This window comes from Bos indicus x Bos taurus, chromosome 3 (genome assembly GCF_003369695.1).
Source record: "Bos indicus x Bos taurus breed Angus x Brahman F1 hybrid chromosome 3, Bos_hybrid_MaternalHap_v2.0, whole genome shotgun sequence".
Classification (NCBI taxonomy): domain Eukaryota; kingdom Metazoa; phylum Chordata; class Mammalia; order Artiodactyla; family Bovidae; genus Bos; species Bos indicus x Bos taurus.
The window spans coordinates 12,357,340-12,380,174 of record NC_040078.1 but is presented as its reverse complement, the minus strand read 5'-3'; the positions used below and the strand labels follow the sequence as shown (position 1 = coordinate 12,380,174).

Genomic DNA, 22,835 nt, shown 5'->3' with positions numbered 1-22,835 from the left:
CAAGGAATCAGTTAACCATTAATTCATGCTGGAGAATAAAGATAAAGAGGACAAAGAGTGGTCATGCGGGGTATGGGCAGTTGGCATATAGTCTTTGAGTCCTGCCATACTCACTCTCACACATTGCCCCTGCATCCTCACTGTGGGAGCAATCAAAAACGTCTTCCACCCGGTCACATTCAATCAATTTATCTTCCGTCCCACTGCAGTTGACATCTTGGATGAAGATTTTTTGTTTTTCATCTGCCAATGGCTTATACAAATTACCACTTGGTGTCCCCTTGGCTGCTCCACAGCCCAGCTCCCGGCACACCACTTCCGCGTCTTTCATGTTCCAGCTGTCGTCACACACAGTGCCCCACTCGCCATTCCGTTCCACTTCCACCCGCCCTTCACAGCGATGGGGACCTCTCACCAGTCGCACTTTGGGAGGAGACTCTGCAAAGAAATGAGATATTGGTTGGAGATTAGGAGTGGCCCAGAGAGCACTCAGGCATGTATGCAGTCTTCTTGGAATTCTTCTACCACTTTCAGGATGTGGAAAACTGAAGGGTGAGAAAGTGGGAGTCAAAAGGGAAGACAAGGAAGAGGAGCTCCAGGACTCCATCTCTGAGTTCTGGTTCTGCTACTCTCTTGTATTATTATTATTATTATTATTATTATTATTATTATTACAATTTAATCTGTAATTTTACTTGGCCCTTGGTGAAACTTGGAAAAACAGGCTTAATATCCCTACCTTTGGATTTGGTACAAACAAGTGCTTCATATAACTATTTCAAAAGTATACTTTCTAACAGGAATTAAGATGCACCATGCTATAATGATCATATCAATAAATATGCTGCATAAAATTTTAGTTTGTCTTGTAATTCCCTTCCAGCCAAACAAAGTATAGAATACATACATGCATTTTGTCTGAAATTTGAACAAAATCTGTATTTCAGTTAATAATACTGTATCACAAGTTAGCTCCCTGTTTGTTTGGTTTTTCGTAACAACATAGTATTCCTTTATATTCTCAGAACTGGATTAGAACTTTCAAGCCATATTCAGTTTTTTTTTAATCTAAGATAAGAAACTTTCCAGATTACCAGTAGTAATCCTAGTAGCCAAAATATGTGGATCTGAGTCAAGGTTTTGAGTGAATATAAATTAAAAATCTAGCATTCTATTCATACTAGATAAAACAAGTGAAGTCAAAATGTCATAAGTGTTTTAGCTAAGCAAAAAATCATATGTTTTCTAAAATATATGTATTATACAATCTATATATATATACATGTATACAAAAGGTTTTCTACTATGCTTGATAAAGGCTTGAGAGAGAACATCAAAAAAAAGACCAAGAAACTGGAAAGCATAAACTAAATGAAAACTAAAACATGAAGCACTGAACATGAAATAGAAAAATTGAAACAGACCAGATAAAAGTAAAAGGTCATTATATATCCAATTATTTTTAAACATGGTGGCTCATTAGAAATACATCCAGAGCTTTGGAGATAAAAAGCAGTCCCTCAGTATTTGCACTTTTCAAAAATTTCCAAGATAATTCTAATATGCCTCTGGATTTTGAAAAATGACTACAGGTTTTCTATTAAATGTTAGTTTTAGTGATACAGAATTCTTTCATTTCTCTGTTGACCAGAAAAATGGCTAATGATATTAAGTGGCTACTAGTTACATGATCTCAATAGTAAAAGATGTTTATTAGTTTCACAATCAATAGCCAGACAAAAAATAGAAGATAATGACAATTGCAAGCCATAGTGGAAACATGATTATCCTAGCAATACAAAATAATTACATACAATTTGGGGAGTTAAGTAGAGTACTGTGATAAGTGTAAGTGCATACATGCACATGTTCTCATCCACCCAGTCAGTCTAAGTCCTGTGGTTGGTGTATTTAATTCATTTACATTTAAGTTAATTTTCCATATGTATGATCCTATTACCATTTTCTTAATTATTTTAGGTTTATTTTGTGTGTGTCTTTTCCTTCTCTTGTGTTTCCTGCCTAGAGAAGTTTCTTTAGCATTTGTGTAAAGATGGTTTGGAGGTGCTGAGCTCTCTTAACTTTTACTTGTTTGGAAAGCTTTTGATTTCTCCATCAAATCTGATTGGGAGTCTTGATGGGTAATGCATTCTTGGTTGCAGGTTTTTCTTTCTTCACTTTAAATATATCATACCATTCTCTTCTGGCTTGTAGAGTTACTGTTGAGAAATCAGCTTACAACCTCATGGGAGTTCCCTTATATGTTATTTGTCATTTTTCCCTTGTTGCTTTTAATATTTTATCTTTGTCTTTAACGTTTGTCAGTTTGATTACTATGTGTGTGTCTCATTGTGTTCCTCCTTGAATTTATCCTGCCTGGGATTCTGCACTTCCTGGACTTTTTTAACTATTTCTTTTCCATGTTAGGGAAATTTTCATCTACTTTTCAAATATTTTCTTGGGTCCTTTCTCTCTCTCTTCTCCTTCTGGGACCCCTATAATGCAAATGCCGGTGTGTTTACTGTTGTCCCAGAGGCCTCTTAGTCTGGTCTTCATTGTTTTCATTCTTTTTTCTATATTCTGTTCTGTGGCAGTGATTTTCACCACGCAGTCCTCCAGGTCACTTATCTGTTCTTCTGCCTCAGTTATTCTGCTACTGATTGCTTCTAGTGTATGGTTCATCTCTGTTGGTTTTCTAGTTCTTACAGGTCTTTGGTAAACATCTCTTCCATCTTCTCCATTCTATTTCTGAGATCCTATGATCTTTACTATCATTATCTTTACTATCATTATTCTGAATTCTTTTACTGGAAGGCTGCCGATCTCTGCTTCATTTAGTTGTTTTTCTGGGGCTTTATCTTGTCCCTTAATCTGGGACATAACCCTGTGATTTTTCATCCTGATTAACTTTCTGTAATGTAGTTTTCATTCTAGCCACTGTGGGATTGTGGCTCTTTGACCAGAGATTGAACCTATTTCCCCTGCACTGAAAGCATAGAGATGTCTAGATATAATTTGGGCTAAACAACTTGACTCTCTCTCTCAGTATCAATGATCCACTCCCAACCATCCTTGCTCCCTCTCATGACATTTTCCCATGTCCAAGAACCTAGCTCAGAAGAAATACAGAGAGTGCTGAGTAAGGGAAGAGTCAGAGCCTCAAAGTCTCAGAGCCCTAAAACTGGGTGTAGAAGATTCTAAGTGTTGGGAGTGGGAGATGGGCTTCACAGAGTCTCCAGATAAGTTCTGAGGAAACCAAGACTTATTCATGGAGTGTAAAGATTGCATAGGGAGACAAGGGACAAGCCTATCCAGAAACTTCTGGATACTACATTCCAAGTACTATGTTATGAACACAGAGAACAGTGATGATCAAGATAGCTGGCATTGCTGTCCTCAAGAAGATTCTATTTAATAGGCTGGAAGCAATCCCATCAAGTCCCCTCAGCCCAGGAGAGATATAGTGATAAAGAAGATCTAAGTTTGCCAAGCCTCCAGGGAGAGCTCTGTTGTACTTGGAGGGACAGTATTTGGACTCTTGACTTGTAGTCTATCAGACTATGAGCAGTATATGACAACATGGGCTACATGGGACGACTCAGATACCTATATGAATGAAATACAATTTCTGAGGACCCAAATTTCTAATGCCTATATACATATACATATATATATATATATATGTGTGTGTATATATATATATAATTGTTGTTGTATTCCTTTATTCCTTTCATATATTTGCTTTCTATGCATTAATAACTTTCTGTGTGTCTATGTCCTTTTCAATTAGACTGTGATTTGGCTAAGGGACTAGTCTATTATATACATATATATTAATATAATATATACTATATATATAATTGTTGTATATGAATATGTGTATATATATATATAGGATTCCCAGGTGGCTCAATGAGTTCAGAATCCACCTGGGTTCAATCCCTGGGTGGAAAATATCTCCTGGAGGAGGGCATGGCAACCCACTTCAGTATTCTTGCCTGGAGCATCCCATGGACAGAGGAGACTGACAGACTACAGTCCATAGAGTCACAAAGAGTCAGACACAACTGAAGCGACTGAGCATGCACTCATGCATACATATATATACACAGTTGTGTGTTGGTTTCCTATGAGCATCTCCTGTCTACCTAACTAGATGATAGACTCCTTGAGAACTGAAAACCTTACATTATATTTTGGGAGCTCATTTCTTCCCCATAATTCCAACTGAGCTTTAGATACAAATGTTTAGTGGTTATTAGATCTGTGCATATTTGTGTGTGTGAAGAAGAGAATCCGGTTCTTGGATAGATTGAAACAAAGAAAAACTAAGATTGAAACTAAGACAAAATCATTAGGTCAACCAAGTGTGCATGCTAAGTCGCTTCAGTCGTGTCCAATGCTGTGTGACCCTATGGACTGTAGCCCACCAGACTCCTCTGTCCATTGGATTCTCCAGGCAAGAATAGTGGAATGGGTTGCTGTGCCCTCCTCCAGGGGATCTTCCCCACCCAGGGACTGAACCCACATCTCTTAAGTCTCTGCATTGGCAGGTGGGTTCTTTATCACTAGTGCCACTGCTCAACCAAGGAGGAGTAACAGTTCTAGATGAGGATATGTTTGTCTCCAGGGTCCACAGTTGAGAAAGGGTGGGAAGTGAAGGAAAAGGAATCAGTTAATCATTAGTTCATGGGGGAGAATAAAGATAAAGAGGACAAAGAGTGGTCATGCGGGGTATGGGCAGTTGGCATATAGTCCTTGAGTCCTGCCATACTCACTCTCACATATTGCCCCTGCATCCTCGCTGTGGGAGCAATCAAAAACATCTTCCACCTGGTCACATTCAATCAATTCATCTTCTGTCCCATTGCAGTTGATGTCTTGGATGAAGATTTTTTGTTTTTCATCTGCCAGTGGCTTATACAAATTACCACTTGGTGTCCCCTTGGCTGCTCCACAGCCCAGCTCCTGGCACACCACTTCCACGTCTTTCATGTTCCAGCCATTGTCACACACAGTGCCCCACTCGCCATTCCGTTCCACTTCCACCCGCCCTTCACAGCGATGGGGACCTCTCACCAGTCGCACTTTGGGAGGAGACTCTGCAAAGAAATGAGATATTGGTTCGAGATTAGGAGTGGCCCAGAGAGTACGTATGCAGTGTTTTGGAATTCTTCTACCACTTTCAGGATGTGGAAAACTGAAGGGTGAGAAAGTGGGAGTCAAAAGGGAAGACAAGGAAGAGGAGCTCCAGGACTCCATCTCTGAGTTCTGGTTCTGCTACACTCTTGTATTATTATTATTACAATTTAATCTGTAATTTTACTTGGCCCTTGGTGAAACTTGGAAAAACAGGCTTAATATCCCTACCTTTGGATTTGATACAAATAAGTGCTTCATATGATTATTTCAAAAGTATATTTTCTAACAGGAATTAAGATGCACCATGCTATAATGATCATATCAATAAATACGTTGCATAAAATTTTAGTTTGTCTTGTAATTCCCTTTCAGCCAAACAAAGTATAGCGTACATACATGCATTTTGTCTGAAATTTAAACAAACTCTGTATTTCAGTTAATAATACTGTATCACAAGTTAGCTCCCTGTTTGTTTGTTTGTTTTTAATATAAAGGTTTTTCCTTTATATTCTCAGAACTGGATTAGAACTTTCAAGTCTCATTCAGTTTTTTGTTTTTTTTTTTTAATCTAAGATAGTAAACTTAGTAGATTACCAGCAGTAATTCTAGAGGCCAAAATATGTGGATCTGAGTCAAGGTTTTGAGTGAATATAAATTAGAAATCTAGCGCTCTGTTCATACTAGGTCAAACAAGTGAAGTCAAAATGTCATAAGTGTTTTAGCTAAGCAAAAAACCATAAAATTTCTAAAATGTATGTATTATACAAACTATATATATATATATATGTATACAAAAGGTTTTCTACTATGCTTGATAAAGGCTTGAGAGAGAACATCAAAAAAAAGACTGAGAAACTGGAAAACATAAACTAAATGAAACTAAAACATGAAACACTGAACATGAAATAGAAAAATTGAAACAGACCAGATAAAAGTAAAAGGTCATTATATATCCAGTTGTTTTTAAACATGGTGGCTCATTAGAAATACATCCGGAGTTTTGGAGATTAAAAGCAGTCCCTCAGAATTTGCATTTTTCAAAAATTTCCAGGATAATTCTAATATGCATCTGGATTTTGAAAAATGACTACAGGTTTTCTATTAAATGGTAGTTTTAGTGATACAGAATTCTTTCATTTCTCTATTGACCAGAAAAATGGCCAATGGTATTAAGCAGCTACTAGTTACATGATCTCAATAGTAAAAGATGTTTATTAGTTTCACAATCAATAGCCAGACAAAAAATAGAAGATAACTACAATTACAAGCCATAATGGAAACATGATTAACCTAGCAATACAAAATAATTACATACAATTTGGGGAGTTACATAGAGTGCTGTGATAAGTGTAAGTGCATACATGCACATGCTCTCATCCACCCAGTCAGTCTAAGTCCTGTGGTTGGTGTATTTAATTCACTTACATTTAAGTTAATTTTCCATATGTATGATCCTGTTACCATTTTCTTAATTGTTTTAGGTTTATTTTGTGTGTGTCTTTTCCTTCTCTTGTGTTTCCTGCCTAGAGAAGTTTCTTTAGCATTTGTGTAAAGCTGGTTTGGAGGTGCTGAGCTCTCTTAACTTTCACTTGTTTGGAAAGCTTTTGATTTCTCCATCAAATCTGAATGGGAGTCTTGATGGGTAATGTTTTCTTGGTTGCAGGTTTTTCTTTCTTCACTTTAAATATATCATACCATTCTCTTCTGGCTTGTAGAGTTACTGTTGAGAAATCAGCTTACAACCTCATGGGAGTTCCCTTATATGTTATTTGTCATTTTTCCCTTGTTGCTTTTAATATTTTATCTTTGTCTTTAACGTTTGTCAGTTTGATTACTATGTGTGTGTCTCATTGTGTTCCTCCTTGAATTTATCCTGCCTGGGATTCTGCACTTCCTGGACTTGTTTAACTACTTCTTTTCCACGTTAGGGAAATTTTCATCTACTTTTCAAATATTTTCTTGGGTCCTTTCTCTCTCTCTTCTCCTTCTGGGGCCCCTATAATGCAAATGCCGGTGTGTTTACTGTTGTCCCAGAGGCCTCTTAGTCTGGTCTTCATTGTTTTCATTCTTTTTTCTATATTCTGTTCTGTGGCAGTGATTTTCACCACGCAGTCCTCCAGGTCACTTATCTGTTCTTCTGCCTCAGTTATTCTGCTACTGATTGCTTCTAGTGTATGGTTCATCTCTGTTGGTTTTCTAGTTCTTACAGGTCTTTGGTAAACATCTCTTCCATCTTCTCCATTCTATTTCTGAGATCCTATGATCTTTACTATCATTATCTTCACTATCATTATTCTGAATTCTTTTACTGGAAGGCTGCCGATCTCTGCTTCATTTAGTTGTTTTTCTGGGGCTTTATCTTGTCCCTTAATCTGGGACATAACCCTGTGATTTTTCATCCCAATTAACTTTCTGTAATGTGGTTTTTGTCACACGAGTGTATGTTTCTCGGTTCTTTGTCTCGTCACAACAAAGATTTGGAGCGACAGACATTAAAGCCCTCAGTGTGTCACAGCTCTCAGGTCTTGGAGAGCTGTGTTATACATAGGTAAAACAGGGAAAAGGAGTCCAAAATGGTGGTGGCTAAAAGACAAGGAAGGTCAAAGGAAGGTCCGAGGACCAGAATGAAGACTTCAGGCAGAACAAACAGCACTCCTGGCTAAGTCCAATTTGCACAGGGCAGGCCCAGGTGGAGGAAAAAAACATAAAAGGAGGAGCCAAAGCTCTTTCTCATGAACTCTCTCTCTCTCCCGCTTGTGTGTTCTCTCTCTCTCTGTCTCTCTCTGTCTCTCTCTCCCTCCCTCCCTCCCTCCCTCCCCGCCCACTCCTCCACTCTCTTTTCTTCGAGTCTTTGTGTTGGCATGCCCTCACACTTCGAGGATGGATTCTCCTGCTATCTTCTAAATAAAATAGAGCTGTAACACTGATTTGCCTAAGAGCTATAATATGGTTTGTCCAAGACCCGAGAGCTGTGACGCCCTGAGAGCTTTAATGTCCGTCACTCCAAATCGTTGTTGTGATGAGACAAACAACCGAGGAACATACACTTGTGTGACAGTTTTCATTCTAGCCACTGTGGGATTGTGGCTCTTTGACCAGAGATTGAACCTATTTCCCCTGTACTGAAAGCATGGAGATGTCTAAATATAATTTGGGCTAAACAACCTGACTCTCTCTCTCAGTATCAATGATCCACTCCCAACCATCCTTGCTCCTTCTCATGACATTTTCCCATGTCCAAGAACCTAGCTCAGAAGAAATACAGAGAGTGCTGAGTAAGGGAAGAATCAGAGCCTCAAAGTCTCAGAGCCCTAAAACTGGGTCTAGAAGATTCTATGTGTTGAGAGTGGGAGATGGGCTTCACAGAGTCTCCAGGTAAATTCTGAGGAAACCAAGACCTAGACATGGAGTATAGATGACTGCGTAGGGAGACAAGGGACAAACCTATCAGGAAACTTCTGGATATTACATTCCAAGTACTGTTTTATGAACACAGAGAACAGTGATGATCAAGATAGTTAGTTAGCATTGCTGCCCTCAGGAAGATTCTATTTAATAGGCTGGAAGAAATCCCATCAAGTCCCCTCAACCCAGGAGAGATATAGTGATAAAGAAGATCTAAGTTTGCCAAGCCTCCAGGGAGAGCTCTGTTGTACCTGGAGGGACAACATTTGGACTCTTGGCTTGTGGTCTATCAGACTATGAACAGTATATGACAACATGAGCTACATGGAATGACTCAGATACCTATATGAATGAAATACAATTTCTGAGGACCCAAATTTCTACTGCCTATATATATATATATATATATATATATATATATATATATCGGAGAAGGGAATGGAACCCCACTCCAGTACTCTTGCCTGGAAAATCCCATGGGCGGAGGAGCCTGGTAGGCTGCAGTCCATGGGGTCGCTAAAGTCGGACACGACTGGATGACTTCACTTTCTCTTTTCACCTTCATGCATTGGAGAAGGAAATGGCAACCCACTCCAGTATTCTTCCCCAGAGAATCCAGGGATGGGGGAGCCTGGTGGGCTGCCATCTCTGGGGTCGCACAGAGTCAGATACGACTGAAGCGACTTAGCAGCAGCAGCAGCAGATATATATATATATATATATATATATATATATATATATATATATAGTTGTTGTTGTATTCCTTTATTCCTTTCATATATTTGCTTTCTATGCATTAATATGGAGAAGGCAATGGCACCCCACTCCGGTACTCTTGCCTGGAAAATCCCATGGATGGAGGAGCCTGGTAGGCTGCAGTCCAGGGGGTTGCTAAGAGTCGGACACAACTGAGCGACTTCCCTTTCACTTTTCACTCTCATGTATTGGAGAAGCAAATGGCAACCCACTCCAGTGTTCCTGCCTGGAGAATCCCAGGGACGGGGGAGCCTGGTGGGCTCTGTGCTATGGGGTCGCACAGAGTCGGACATGACTGAAGTGACTTAGCAGTAGTAGCTGCATGCATTAATAATTTTCTGTGTGTTTATCTCCTTTTCATTAGACTGTGATTTGGCTAAGGGACATACGTGTGTGTGTATATATATAATCTATATATAATTTTTATAAGAATATGTGTATAGATATAGGCTTCCCAGGTGGTGCAGTGGGTACAGAATCCACTTGGGTTCAATCCCTGGGTGGAAAAGATCCCCTGGAGAAGGGCACGGCAACCTACTCCAATATTCTTTCACATAGCATCCCATGGACACAGGAGATGGGCAGACTACAGTAAATAGGGTCACAAAGAGTCAGATACAACTGAAGCGATGAGCATGCACTCATGAATACATATATATACACAGTTGTTGTGTGTTGGTTTCCTGTGAGCATCTCCTGTCTACCTAACTAGATGAGAGACTCCTTGAGAACTGATAAAATTACATTATATTTTCGGAGCTCATTTCTTCCCCATAACTATATCTGACCTTTAGATACAAATGTTTAGTGGTTATTAGATCTGTGCATATTTGTGTGCGTAAAGAAGAGAATCAGGTTCTTGGATAGATTGAAACTAAGAGAAAATCATTAGGTCAACCAAGTGTGAGTGCTAAGTTGCTTCAGTAATGTCCGACTCTGTGTGAACCTATGGACTGTAGCCCACCAGACTTCTCTATCCACTGGATTCTCCAGAAAGAATACTGGAGTGGGTTGTTGTGCCCTCCTCCAAGGTATCTTCCCCACCCAGGGATTGAACGCACATGTCTTAAGTCTCTGCATTGGCAGGTGGGTTCTTTATCACTAGTGCCACTGCTCAACCAAGGAGGAGTAACAGTTCTAGATGAGGATATGTTTGTCTCCAGGGTCCACAACTGAGAAACGGTGAGAAGTGAAGGACAAGGAATCAGTTAATCATTAGTTCATGGGGGAGAATAAAGATAAAGAGGACAAAGAGTGGTCATGTAGGGTATGGGCAGTTGGCATATAGTCTTTGAGTCCTGCCATACTCACTCTCACACATTGCCCCTGCATCCTCGCTGTGGGAGCAATCAAAAACGTCTTCCACCCGGTCACATTCAATCAATTCATCCTCCGTCCCATTGCAGTTGACATCTTGGATGAAGATTTTTTGTTTTTCATCTGCCAGTGGCTTATACAAATTACCACTTGGTGTCCCTTTGGCTGCTCCACAGCCCAGCTCCCGGCACACCACTTCCGCATCTTTCATATTCCAGCCGTCGTCACACACAGTGCCCCACTCGCCATTCCGTTCCACTTCCACCCGCCCTTCACAGCGATGGGGACCTCTCACCAGTCGCACTTTAGGTGAAGACTCTGTAAAGAAATGAGGTATTGGCTGGAGATTAGGAGTGGCCCAGAGAGCACTCAGGCATGTATGCAGTCTTCTTGGAATTCTTCTACCACTGTCAGGATGTGGAGAACTCGAGGGTGAGAAAATGGGGGTCAAAAGGGAAGACAAGGAACAGGAGCTCCAGGACTCCATCTCTGAGTTCTGGTTCTGCTACACTCTTGTATTATTATTATTACAATTTAATCTGTAATTTTACTTGGCCCTTGGTGAAACTTGGAAAAACAGGCTTAATATCCCTACCTTTGGATTTGGTACAAATAAGTGCTTCATATGATTATTTCAAAAGTATATTTTCTAACAGGAATTAAGATGCACCATGCTATAATGATCATATCAATAAATACGTTGCATAAAATTTTAGTTTGTCTTGTAATTCCCTTCCAGCCAAACAAAGTATAGCATATATATGTGTATACATGCATTTATGTCTGAAATTTGAACAAACTCTGTATTTCAGTTTATAATACTGTATCACAAGTTAGCTCCCTGTTTGTTTGGAACATCATAGTATTCCTTTATATTCTCAGAATTGGATTAGAACTTTCAAGCCATATTCAGTTTTTTTTAAATCTGAGATAAGAAACTTTCTAGATTACCAGCAGTGATCCTAGAGGCCAAAATATGTGGAACTAAGTCAAGGTTTTGAATGAATATAAATTAGAAATATAGCATTCTATTCATACTAGGTCAAACAAGTGAAGGCAAAATGTTATAAGTGTTTTAGCTAGGCAAAAAAATCATATATTTTCTAAAATATATATATTATACAAACTATATATATATTTATATGTATACAAAAGGTTTTCTACTATGCTTGATAAAGGCTTGAGAGAGAACATAAAAAAAAAAAAGACTAAGAAACTGGAAAACATAAACAAAATGAAACTAAAACATGAAACACTGAACATGAAATAGAAAAATTGAAACAGACTAGATAAAAGTAAAAGGTCATCATATATCCAGTTGTTTTTAAACATGGTGGCTCATTAGAAATACATCCGGATCTTTGTAGATAAAAAGCAGTCCCTCAGCATTTGCATTTTTCAAAAATTTCCAGGATAATTCTAATAAGCATCTGGATTTTGAAAAGTGACTACAGGTTTTTCTATTAAATGGTAGATTTAGTGATACGGAATTCTTTTATTTCTCTGTTGACCAGAAAAAATGGCCAATGGTATTAAGCGGCTACTAGTTACATGATCTCAATAGTAAAAGATGTTTATTAGTTTCACAATCAATAACCAGAGAAAAATAAAAGATAACTACAATTGCAAGACATTACAGAAACATGATTAACCTAGCAATATAAAATAATTACATAGAATTTGGGGAGTTACTTAAAGTGCTGTGTTAAGTGTAAGTGCATACATGCACATGTTCTCATCCACCCAGTCAGTCTAAGTCCTGTGGTTGGTGTATTTAATTCATTTACATTTAAGTTAATTTTCTATATGTATGATCCTGTTACCATTTTCTTAATTGTTTTAGGTTTATTTTGTGTATGTCTTTTCCTTCTCTTGTGTTTCCTGCCTAGAGAAGTTTCCTTAGCATTTGTGTAAAGCTGGTTTGGTGTTGCTGAGCTCTCTTAACTTTTACTTGTTTGGAAAGCTTTTGATTTCTCCATCAAATCTGAATGAGAGTCTTGCCGGGTAATGTATTCTTGGTTGCAGGTTTTTCTTTCTTCACTTTAAATATATCATACCATTCTCTTCTGGCTTGTAGAGTTACTGTTGAGAAATCAGCTTACAACCTCATGGGAATTCCCTTATATGTTATTTGTCATTTTCCCCTTGTTGCTTTTAATATTTTATCTTTGTCTTTAACGTTTGTCAGTTTGATTACTATGTGTGTGTCTCATTGTGTTCCTCCTTGAATTTATCCTGCCTGGGATTCTGCACTTCCTGGACTTGTTTAACTATTTCTTTTCCATGTTAGGGAAATTTTCATCTATTATTCGAATATTTTCTTGGGTCCTTTCTCTCTCTTCTCTCCTTCTGGGGCCCCTATAATGCAAATGCCGGTGTGTTTACTGTTGTCCCAGAGGCCTCTTAGTCTGGTCTTCATTGTTTTCATTCTTTTTTCTATATTCCGTTCTGTGGCAGTGATTTTCACCATGCAGTCCTCCAGGTCACTTATCTGTTCTTCTGCCTCAGTTATTCTTCTAATGATTCCTTCTAGTGTATGGTTCATTTCTGTTGGTTTTTTAGTTCTTACAGGTCTTTGGTAAACATCTCCTCCATTTTCTCCATTCTATTTCTGAGATCCTATGATCTTTACTATCATTATCTTTACTATCATTATTCTGAATTCTATTACTGGAAGGTTGCCTATCTCTGCTTCATTTAGTTGTTTTTCTGGGGCTTTATCTTGTCCCTTAATCTGGGATATAACCCTGTGATTTTTCATCCTGATTAACTTTCTGTAATGTGGTTTTCATTCTAGCCACTGTGGGATTGTGGCTCTTTGACCAGAGATTGAACCTATTTCCCCTGCACTGAAAGTATGGAGATGTCTAGATATAATTTGGGCTAAACAACCTGACTCTCTCTCTCAGTATCAATGATCCACTCCCAACCACCCTTGCTCCTTCTCATGACATTTTCCATGTCCAAGAACCTAGCTCAGAAGAAATACAGAGAGTGCTGAGTAAGGGAAGTGTCAGAGCCTCAAAGTCTCAGAGCCCTAAAACTAGGTCTAGAAGACTGTATGTGTTGGGAGTGGGAGATGGGCTTCACAGAGTCTCCAGATAAGTTCTGAGGAAACCAAGTCTTAGACATGGAGTATAGAGGACTGTGTAGGGAGACAAGGGAAGAGCTTATCAGGAAACAAATTTCTGGATACTACATTCCAAGTACTGTTTTATGAACACACAGAACAGTGATGATTAAGATAGCTAGCACTGCTATCCTCAAGATAATTCTATTTAATAGGCTTGAAACAATCCCATCAAGTCCTCTCAGCTCCAGAAAGATATAGTGATAAAGAAGATCTAAGTTTGCCAAGTCTCCAGGGAGAGCTCTGTTGTACCTGGAGGGACAACATCTATATTTGTTGCCTGTCAGTGGTCTATCAGACAATGAACAGTATATGACAACATGGGCTACATGGAACAACTCAGACACCTGTATAAATGAAATACAATTTCTCAGGACCCAAATTTCTACTGCCTACTTTGTCTCAACTCTGCACAAACCCCCTAGAACTTGGCATCAACCCCAGATGTAGTTGGGTGAAAGATGTCTGATCTGGTTGATTTTAAACTGCATTGTGAAGTTTATATTTGGTTTATTCATTTCATTTTGTTTCTCTCCTCTTCGTCAATACTTTCTTGAAGGAAATAACATGAGGACTGGAGGTGAGAGACAAAAATTAAAATGGAACTATAAAAAACTAAGAAAAGTTCCTATTGTTGCACTCTGAAGTTTAAGGCATATATATATATATATATATATATATATATATATATATATATAATTCAAGAAAAGCCATCTGGAATAATTCATGGATCATTATAACTAAGATTAGAGTTTAGATAGGCATTATTGTATGCTCTAGCAAATATTAGATATCAGGATCATATGCAGGCTATTTTATTTTACTTTGAGTTATAAAATTTGGGATTTACTTTTTATTTGGCCATGCCACGTGGCATGTGGGATCTTACTTCCTCAACCAGGGATCAAATCCAACACCCTGCATTAGAAGCGTGGCATCTTAACTGCTGGACCACCAGGGAAGCCCTCAAATTCTGGTTTTAAATAAATTTTCCTTTTCCATGAGGTGGAGGACTAGATCACATTGTAGGAGAAAAGAAATATGTTTAAGAGAGAGAAAGAGAATATGTATCAAAGAAATGAGCTAAAGGGAAAAGAAGGGCTGAGAAGATTTAAAAGTTAGAGAGAAGAACAAAGGAGCCCATCAGGGCAGTTGTGTCCTAGACAGTGTTTTAGCCTACTTTATTAGCTGAGGGCTTGAGAGACAAGGACCCAGGGTGGGTCCTCCCTCCCTGGGTATAAAGAGAGCAGCCATCTCCTGGCACTTGCAGCAAGGCATAACTCTGGAGGCCAGAGAAGAAAAACCAGATCATCTGTGTATTGGACTGGGACCCAGAAGCAGCATTTCTTTAAGGAAGCAAACTGATCCAGCAGGGTGTAAGATCCTCCACATTCATAGCAGAGTTTGCAGCTGCCCCTCTTTCATAAAGCCTCTACTATCAAGAGAAAGAATAGCTGAAGAGATAGTGTCAAAGGAACTCATAATCCTCAACCAGTCCCCTTGATTTTTGGACCATCAGAGGCTTCCTCTTCCACAGACTAATTCTCTTTGTGTCTCCCCATTCTCTCCTCAGTCGAACCGTTTGTGCTCTGCTGAAAGACCCCTTGAAGAGGTGGGCAGTGAAATCCAGCCTGCACTCTGCTGATGAAACCATGAGGTGCACAGAGGCTGGTGCATTTCTAGTTCAATGAGACCATTAAAGTTGGCAGAGAGACCAGGAAGTAGTAGAATACAGAAGGGCAGAAGAAAGTTTATTTCCCAGGAGGTGAGGTGTCTTCTGAGCCTGAAAGAAAGCCATCTGCTTTGTTACATAATGGAGCTAGAGCTGGGCTAACATCTTGGGTCACACAGGCCAAATGGAGAGGAATCCCTTTGCAGTATAAACCACTCAAATTTTCTCTAAGTTTTGGAAGTGCAAAACTACCCATACAAGACTGAGTAGGTGGGTTGGGAAACCAGAAAGAAAATCTACTAGTGCTCTTTTGAACCACAGCCTCTCTCCCTGGCCCCAGGAATTCAAAATTTCCACTCTCCGGAGCTGAAAGCCCACCCTCTTAGGACCCCAAAAAATCTTACCCAGAAGTCCAGGTCCAGTGCAAAAGCCTGAGAAAATAAAAAAGAGAGAAAGACAGAGAGAAGTGAATGAGATCAAGTAGTCAACTGCCAAAGCTTTGTTCAAAAACACAACTCTCTGGAAAGTTTTGTTGAACTTTGTGAGACAGAGAGGTAATTACACAGCCTCCAAGGTTAGACCTTGTTAAGACCTCCTCCTTCTCCTCCTAGAATGACTAGCCTAAAAAAGCACAAGGACGCTGACTAAGAGCCAAAAAGACCCACTCTGCATGGCTAACTAGATCTATCATGTTCCCTTTCCATCTGATGTTGGCTCTACCCCAGGCATGGATAGATTTGATTTTCGGTTTTAATCTATTAGATTGATCGATGATGACCACCTAAACTAGAAGTGTGGTGATGTAGTATCTGAGTCCAATAGGAAAACATGTTGGAGATTTCTGGGAAGATGTGTTGGGGCCACTGTGAGAGAAGCAAGAGAGACTCCATCTGGAAGCCTGTCATCCATCTTAAAGACTGGATGTGAACTAGGACTGAACCCTGCCCAAGAGTGAGAAAACCGTTGCTAGTGCAAACCAGGTCTGCTGGAGACTTTCCTCCCTACAGATGACAAATGGAGATTGTAGTTGAGGTCAGACTGCCCCGGTTAGATTAACCATGGAGATATCCCCCTTGATGTATAATCATTGCCCCCCCCCCCCAACCCTTAACCTTAATGGTTTGTTCTCCTAAGACCCATTTGTTGTAAAACTCAGTCATATACAACAAAGAGGTTGCTAACATGTAACCAGTCACATAGCGGGGTGGGGGCGGGGGTATAAAACTGGGCCTCTCAGAAACATCAGGGTCCTTGTTGGGAACTATTCCCCTTGGACCCGCTGGCATAATAAACTGTACTCCACTGTCTTGAGTTTCCTCCGAGGTATGTTTTGCGACTCCGGATTCCACAAGAGATGCACGGTTGAGGGGGATAAAGATGTCTTAAAAAGCATATGAGAGGGTAACAGACAGGAAGGCTAGGGGTCTCCAAGTGGAAGAAACAAACTACAGGTGTCAAATGTTTTTGTTTTTTTTTTTCCTTCTCTACTCCACGCCCAAGGTCAGGGGCGGCGGCCGAGAGGAGCAGCCCCCACTTCCAAAGAGTGGTGGCTGCGCAGGCGCAGGAGGGCCTAGAGGAGCTACTCCACATTCAAGGTCAGGAAGGGTGGCAGTGAGGAGATATCCTTCATCCAAGTTAAGGAGCAGAGGCTGCACTTTGCTGGAGCAAACGTGAAGAGATACTCCACGTCCAAGGTAAGAGAAACCCAAGTAAGATGGTAGGTGTTGCAAGAGGGCATCAGAGAGCAGACATACTGAAACCATAATCACAGAAAACTAGTCAATCTAATCACACTAGGACCACAGCCTTGTCTAACTCAATGAAACTAAGCCATGCCCAGTGAGGCCACCCAAGACAGGTGGGTCATGGTGGAGAGGTCTGACAGAATGTGGTCCACTGGAGAAGGGAATGGCAAACCACTTCAGTATTCTTGCCTTGAAAACCCCATGAACAGTATGAAAAGGCAAAATGATAGGATACTGAAAGAGGAACTCCCCAGGTCAGTAGGTGCCCAATATGCTACAAGAGATCAGTGGGGAAATCACTCCAGAAAGAATGAAGGGATGGAGCCAAAGCAAAAACAATACCCAGTTGTGGATGTGACTAGTGATAGAAGCAAGGTCCACTGCTGTAAAGAGCAATATTGCATAGGAACCTGGAATGTAGGTCCATGAATCAAGGCAAATTGGAAGTGGTCAAACAGGAGATGGCAAAAGTGAACGTCAACATTATAGGAATCAGCAAACTGAAATGGACTGGAATAGGTGAAGTTAACTCAGATGACCATTATATCTACTACTGTGGGCAGGAATAACTTAGAACAAATCTTGTAGCCACCATGGTCAACAAAAGAGTCCAAAATGCAATACTTGTATGCAATCTCAAAAACAACAGAATGATCTCTGTTCGTTTCCAAGGCAAACCATTCAATATCACAGTAATCCAAGTCTATGCCCCAACCAGTAATGCTGAAGAAGCTGAAATTGAATGGTTCTATGAAGACCTACAAGACCTTTTTAGAACTAACACCCAAAAAAAAAAAAAAAAAAAAAAGTCCTTTTCATTATAGAGGACTGGAATGCAAAAGTAGGAAGTCAAGAAACACCTGGGGTAACAGGTAAATTTGGCCTTGGAATACGGAATGAAGCAGGGCAAAAGGTAATAGAGTTTTGCCAAGAGAACGCACTGGTCATAGCAAACACACTCTTCCAACAACACAAGAGAAGACTCTACACATGGACATCACCAGATGGTCAACACCGAAATCAGATTGATTATATTCTTTGCAGCCAAAGATGGAGAAGCTCTATATAGTCAGCAAAAATAAGACCAGAAGCTGACTGTGGCTCAGATCATGAGCTCCTTATTGCCAAATTCAGACTTAAATTCAAGAAGGTAGGGAAAAGCACTAGACTATTCAGGTATGACCTAAATCAAATCCCTTATGATTATACAGTGGAAGTGAGAAATAGACTTAAGGGACTAGATCTGAAAGAGTGCCTGATGAACTATAGACGGAGGTTTGTGACATTGTACAGGACACAGGGATCAAGACCATCCCCATGGGAAAGAAATGCAAAAAAGCAAATGGCTGTCTGAGGAGCCCTTAAAAATAGCTGTGAAAAGAAGAGAAGTGAAAAGCAAAGGAAAAAAGGAAAGATATAAGCATTTGAATGCAGAGTACCAAAGAATAGCAAAAAGAGATAAGAAAGCCTTCCTCAGTGATCAGTGCAAGGAAATAGAGGAAAACAACAGAATGGGAAAGGCTAGAGATCTCTTCAAGAAAATTAGAGATACCAAGGAAACATTTCATGCAAAGATGGGCTCAATAAAGGACAGAAATAGTATGAACCTAATAGAAGTAGAAGATATTAAGAAGAGGTGGCAAGAACACACAGAAGAACTGTACAAAAAAGATCTTCATGACCAAGATAATCACGATGGTATCATCATTCACCTACAGCCAGACATCCTGGAATGTGAAGTCAAGAGGGCCTTAGAAAGCATCACTACAAAGCTAGTGGAGGTGATGGAATTTCAGTTGAGCTATTTCAAATCCTGAAAGATGATGCTGTGAAAGTGCTGAACTCAATATGCCAGCAAATTTGGAAAACTCAGCAGTGGCCACAGGACTGGAAAAGGTCAGTTTTCATTCCAATCCCAAAGAAAGGAAATGCCAAAGAATGTTCAAACTGCCGCACAATTGCACTCATCTCACACGCTAGTAAAGTAATGCTCAAAATTCTCCAAGCCAGGCTTCAGCAATACGTGAACCATGAACTTCCAGATGTTCAATCTGGTTTTAGAAAAGGCAGAGGAACCAGAGATCAAATTGCCAACATCCGCTGGATCACGGAAAAAGCAAGAGAGTTCCAGAAAAACATCTATTTCTGCTTTATTGTCTATGCCAAAGCATTAGACTGTGTGGATCACAAGAAACTGTGGAAAATTCTGAAAGAGATGGGAATACCAGACCACCTGACCTGCCTCTTGAGAAACCTATATGTAGGTCAGGAAGCAACAGTTAGAACTGGACATGGAACAACAGACTGGTTCCAAATAGGAAAAGGAGTACATCAAGGCTGTATACTGTCACCCTGCTTATTTAACTTCTATGCAGAGTATCATGAGAAATGCTGGGCTGGAAGAAGCACAAGCTGGAATCAAAATGGCCAGGAGAAATCTCAATAACCTCAGATATGCAGATGACACCACCCTTATGGCAGAAAGTGAAGAGGAACTAAAAAGCCTCTTGATGAAAGTGAAAGAGGAGAGTGAAAAAGTTGGCTTAAAGCTCAACATTCAGAACACGAAGATCATGGCATCTGGTCCCATCACTTCTAGGGAAATAGATGGGGAAACAATGGAAACAGTGTCAGACTTTATTTTTGGGGGCTCCAAAATCATTGCAGATGGTGACTGCAGCCATTAAATTAAATGACGCTTACTCCTTGAAAGGGAAGTTATTACCAACCTAGATAGCATATTCAAAAGCAGAGACATTATTTGCCAACAAAGGTCCATCTAGTCAGGACTATGTTTTTTCCAGTGGTCATGTATGGATGTGAGAGCTGAACTGTGGAGAAAGCTGAGAGCTGAAGAACTGATGCTTTTGAACTGTGGTGTTGGAGAAGACTCTTGAGAGTCCCTTCGACTGCAAGGAGATCCAACCAGTCCATTCTGAAGGAGATGAGCCCTGGGATTTCTTTGGAAGGAATGATGCTGAAGCTGAAACTCCAGTACTTTGGCCACCTCATGCGAAGAGTTGACTTACTGGAAAAGACTCTGATGCTGGGAGAATTGGGGGTAGGAGGAAAAGGGGACGACAGAGGATGAGATGGCTGGATGTCATCACCGACTCGATGGACGTGAGTTTCAGTGAACTCCGGGAGTTGGTGATGGACAGGGAGGCAGGTCCACAGGTCATCGCAGGTGTGCTGCGATTCATGGGGTGGCAAAGAGTCAGACACGACTGAGCAATTGAACTGAACTGATACAAAATTAAAAGGAGGGCTTTTTAAAAAATTCTGTGTTGCCATGGCAACACCTGGTTCCACTTGAACTTAACTTTTCTCAAATTTTGAGCTAACCAGTGCATTTTTCTTATGGAAATGTTTTTCTTAAGCTATGTTAATATATTTACCTTTCTTCAAGTCAATTCTCCTCAGAACACATAGTGGCTCAACACATCTGTGTTTTACTCATGGAAATGTTCTCTTAAGCTATGTTAATGAAACTATGTATTTGCTTGGAAATCTGCCTTTCTTCAAGATTAATGTCAATTGTTCTATGGCCCGGGATGACTCACCTTGTGTCAATGCTATCTCAAAATGCATGTTGTGGGTGAAGGGCCTGGTGTCACTCTCAGCTTTGAGGCTTCTTTTTTTTTTTTCTCTCTCTCTCTCTAATTAGCAGCTTGATAATAGGTATATAACTCCTTGCTCAAAACTATCAAGGGGATATTCTTTCTGCCCCCTTCTGATGTATATGTCAGAAGCTTTCTCTATCTATTTTATACTTTAATAAAACTTGATTACACAAAAAGCTCTGGCAACCCAGCCTCATCACTGGCCCCAGGTTGAATGCTTCTCCTCCAGAGGCCAAGAATCCCAGCATCATTCACAGTTCATAGCAGCAACCTTTCACATAGAGGAAAATGGCAGTATTTTTCTGTGTTCACTGACACTGCATTTAGACAATGGTGAGCAAACTTTTGTGTGAAAGGCCAAATAGCAAATATTTTAGGCTTCATGGGCTACACAGTCTCTGTTATAACCAATCAGCTCTGTCAATGCAACCATATACATGTAAATGAATAAGCCTGGCTGTGTTCCAATAAACCTTTATTTATGAATGATTAAATTTAGATTTCATGTCATTCTCATGTGTCACAAAATATTATTCTTTTGACTTTTCCCACAGTTTAAAAATGTAATATCCATTCTTAGTTTGCAGGCTGTAGTTTGCTGAACCTGGTTAAGAGTCCAGAAAGCAGTTCTATGTTAATTCCCAAACTTCCAGGTTTAAGTATCAGCACATCTTTGAATGATCAGAGTTTCTTCTTACAAGGTCTCTTTGTAATCAGACTCATCTACTCATTAGGCTCCATCCCAATGCAAACTTTGAGAGATGGTGAAGGACAGGGAAGTCTGACATGCTGCAGTCCAGGGGGTCGCAAAGAAACAGACACGACTTAGCTACTGAACAACAGCAAATGCTATAGAGAGAGTCCTATGACTGTCAGTGGTCTCTGAAACCCAGTATTTTGAACTTCAAAACTCATCATCCCCCAACACCACCCCATCTTATAGGATCTTACTGAAGGAGTTAGTTTCATTGGACTTCCAGCCTAGAGCTTTTTAGGCAAATCCATGTATTTCATTTACTTATCCTGGAATATTTTCTTCCAAATATTTGCTTTGCAAATAATTGGTTGATAACAACATGATTCAAAAAGACTTTGTCTGCAATTGTCTAAAACTCAAGGTTATATCATGCATAGCACTCTACAAGTCTAATAAAGAACAGAAAGCATGTATATATGCAAAGGAAACTGAATGTGAGGAGCCTGATAGGTGTGAAAGTGACAGAGCCCAGAGGTGACTTGAGAACTCTGTAGTGGGGTTGATCACCATGAGTATCACAGATCAGAAAGACTTCATGAAGGAGGTGCAACTGAAGATAAGCCTAAGAGATTCAATAGTAACTTCACAACAGGAGGTGGGGGACTATCTGCTAGGTAACATAAGGGGTGTATGGGCATTTAGGACTGTGACCAGCACTGTGCATAGAACACACAAATGCCCAACTGAGAGGCCAGTAGGTTTCAGTGGTATACTGGATCATCAGGAAAATTAAAATGGATGTAACTGATTAGGGAAGGGACCTAGCAGGCTCTTTTATCTTGTGGAAAGGCTCCTAACAAACCTCTGAGGAACATAACATTACCTCATAGATATGAGAATGAAATTTTGGAAGGATGTGGTAACCTTAAAATTCAGACAGCTAAGAAATCAAAGAGCAAAGATTGAAATCCAGATCGCTTTGATTCCAAAATCTCAACTGACTTTAAATTAATCTGAGCAATAAGAAACTGGGAAAAAACTAGGGAAACACATGATTTGAGAGGAATCAATATGATCAAAGAAAGGTGTTTGTCCTGCAGTTCTACTTCCTTTTCTTGCTATTACCCATGGTCCATTTATTTGTTTTTTTATAAATAGTGCATTTAGGAAAATTTGTGTGAAAAAGCTATAGTATAAATTATCATTGAATTGATCATGTGAATATAGGGAAATAGAAAGTTTTCTGGTAATCAAGGTGAATTATGAATTGAGTATAGATCAAAAGGCTTTGGAATAATTACCAGATATAGAGAAAGGAGAGTAGAGACTTTCCTTGAAAGATACCTAG

The 22,835-nt window shown here is 39.8% G+C and overlaps 1 protein-coding gene across 4 annotated transcripts in view; it reads right to left on the bottom strand.

Annotated features, from left to right (window-relative positions):
• The window catches only part of CD5L (CD5 molecule like), a 64,387-nt gene that overhangs the window by 18,834 nt on the left and 22,718 nt on the right, over window positions 1-22,835 (bottom strand). For 2 of the 4 annotated variants that reach the window (XM_027529302.1, XM_027529293.1), the window contains 2 exons: window positions 4,779-5,102; window positions 115-438 (listed from right to left, as the gene is read on the bottom strand). In XM_027529302.1, the coding sequence (XP_027385103.1) occupies window positions 115-438; window positions 4,779-5,102 (648 nt within the window). Of the gene's footprint in view, window positions 1-114; window positions 439-4,778; window positions 5,103-10,614; window positions 10,939-15,826; window positions 15,854-22,835 lie in introns of all 4 variants that reach the window. The other 2 variants (XM_027529309.1, XM_027529318.1) reach the window with 2 other exon arrangements.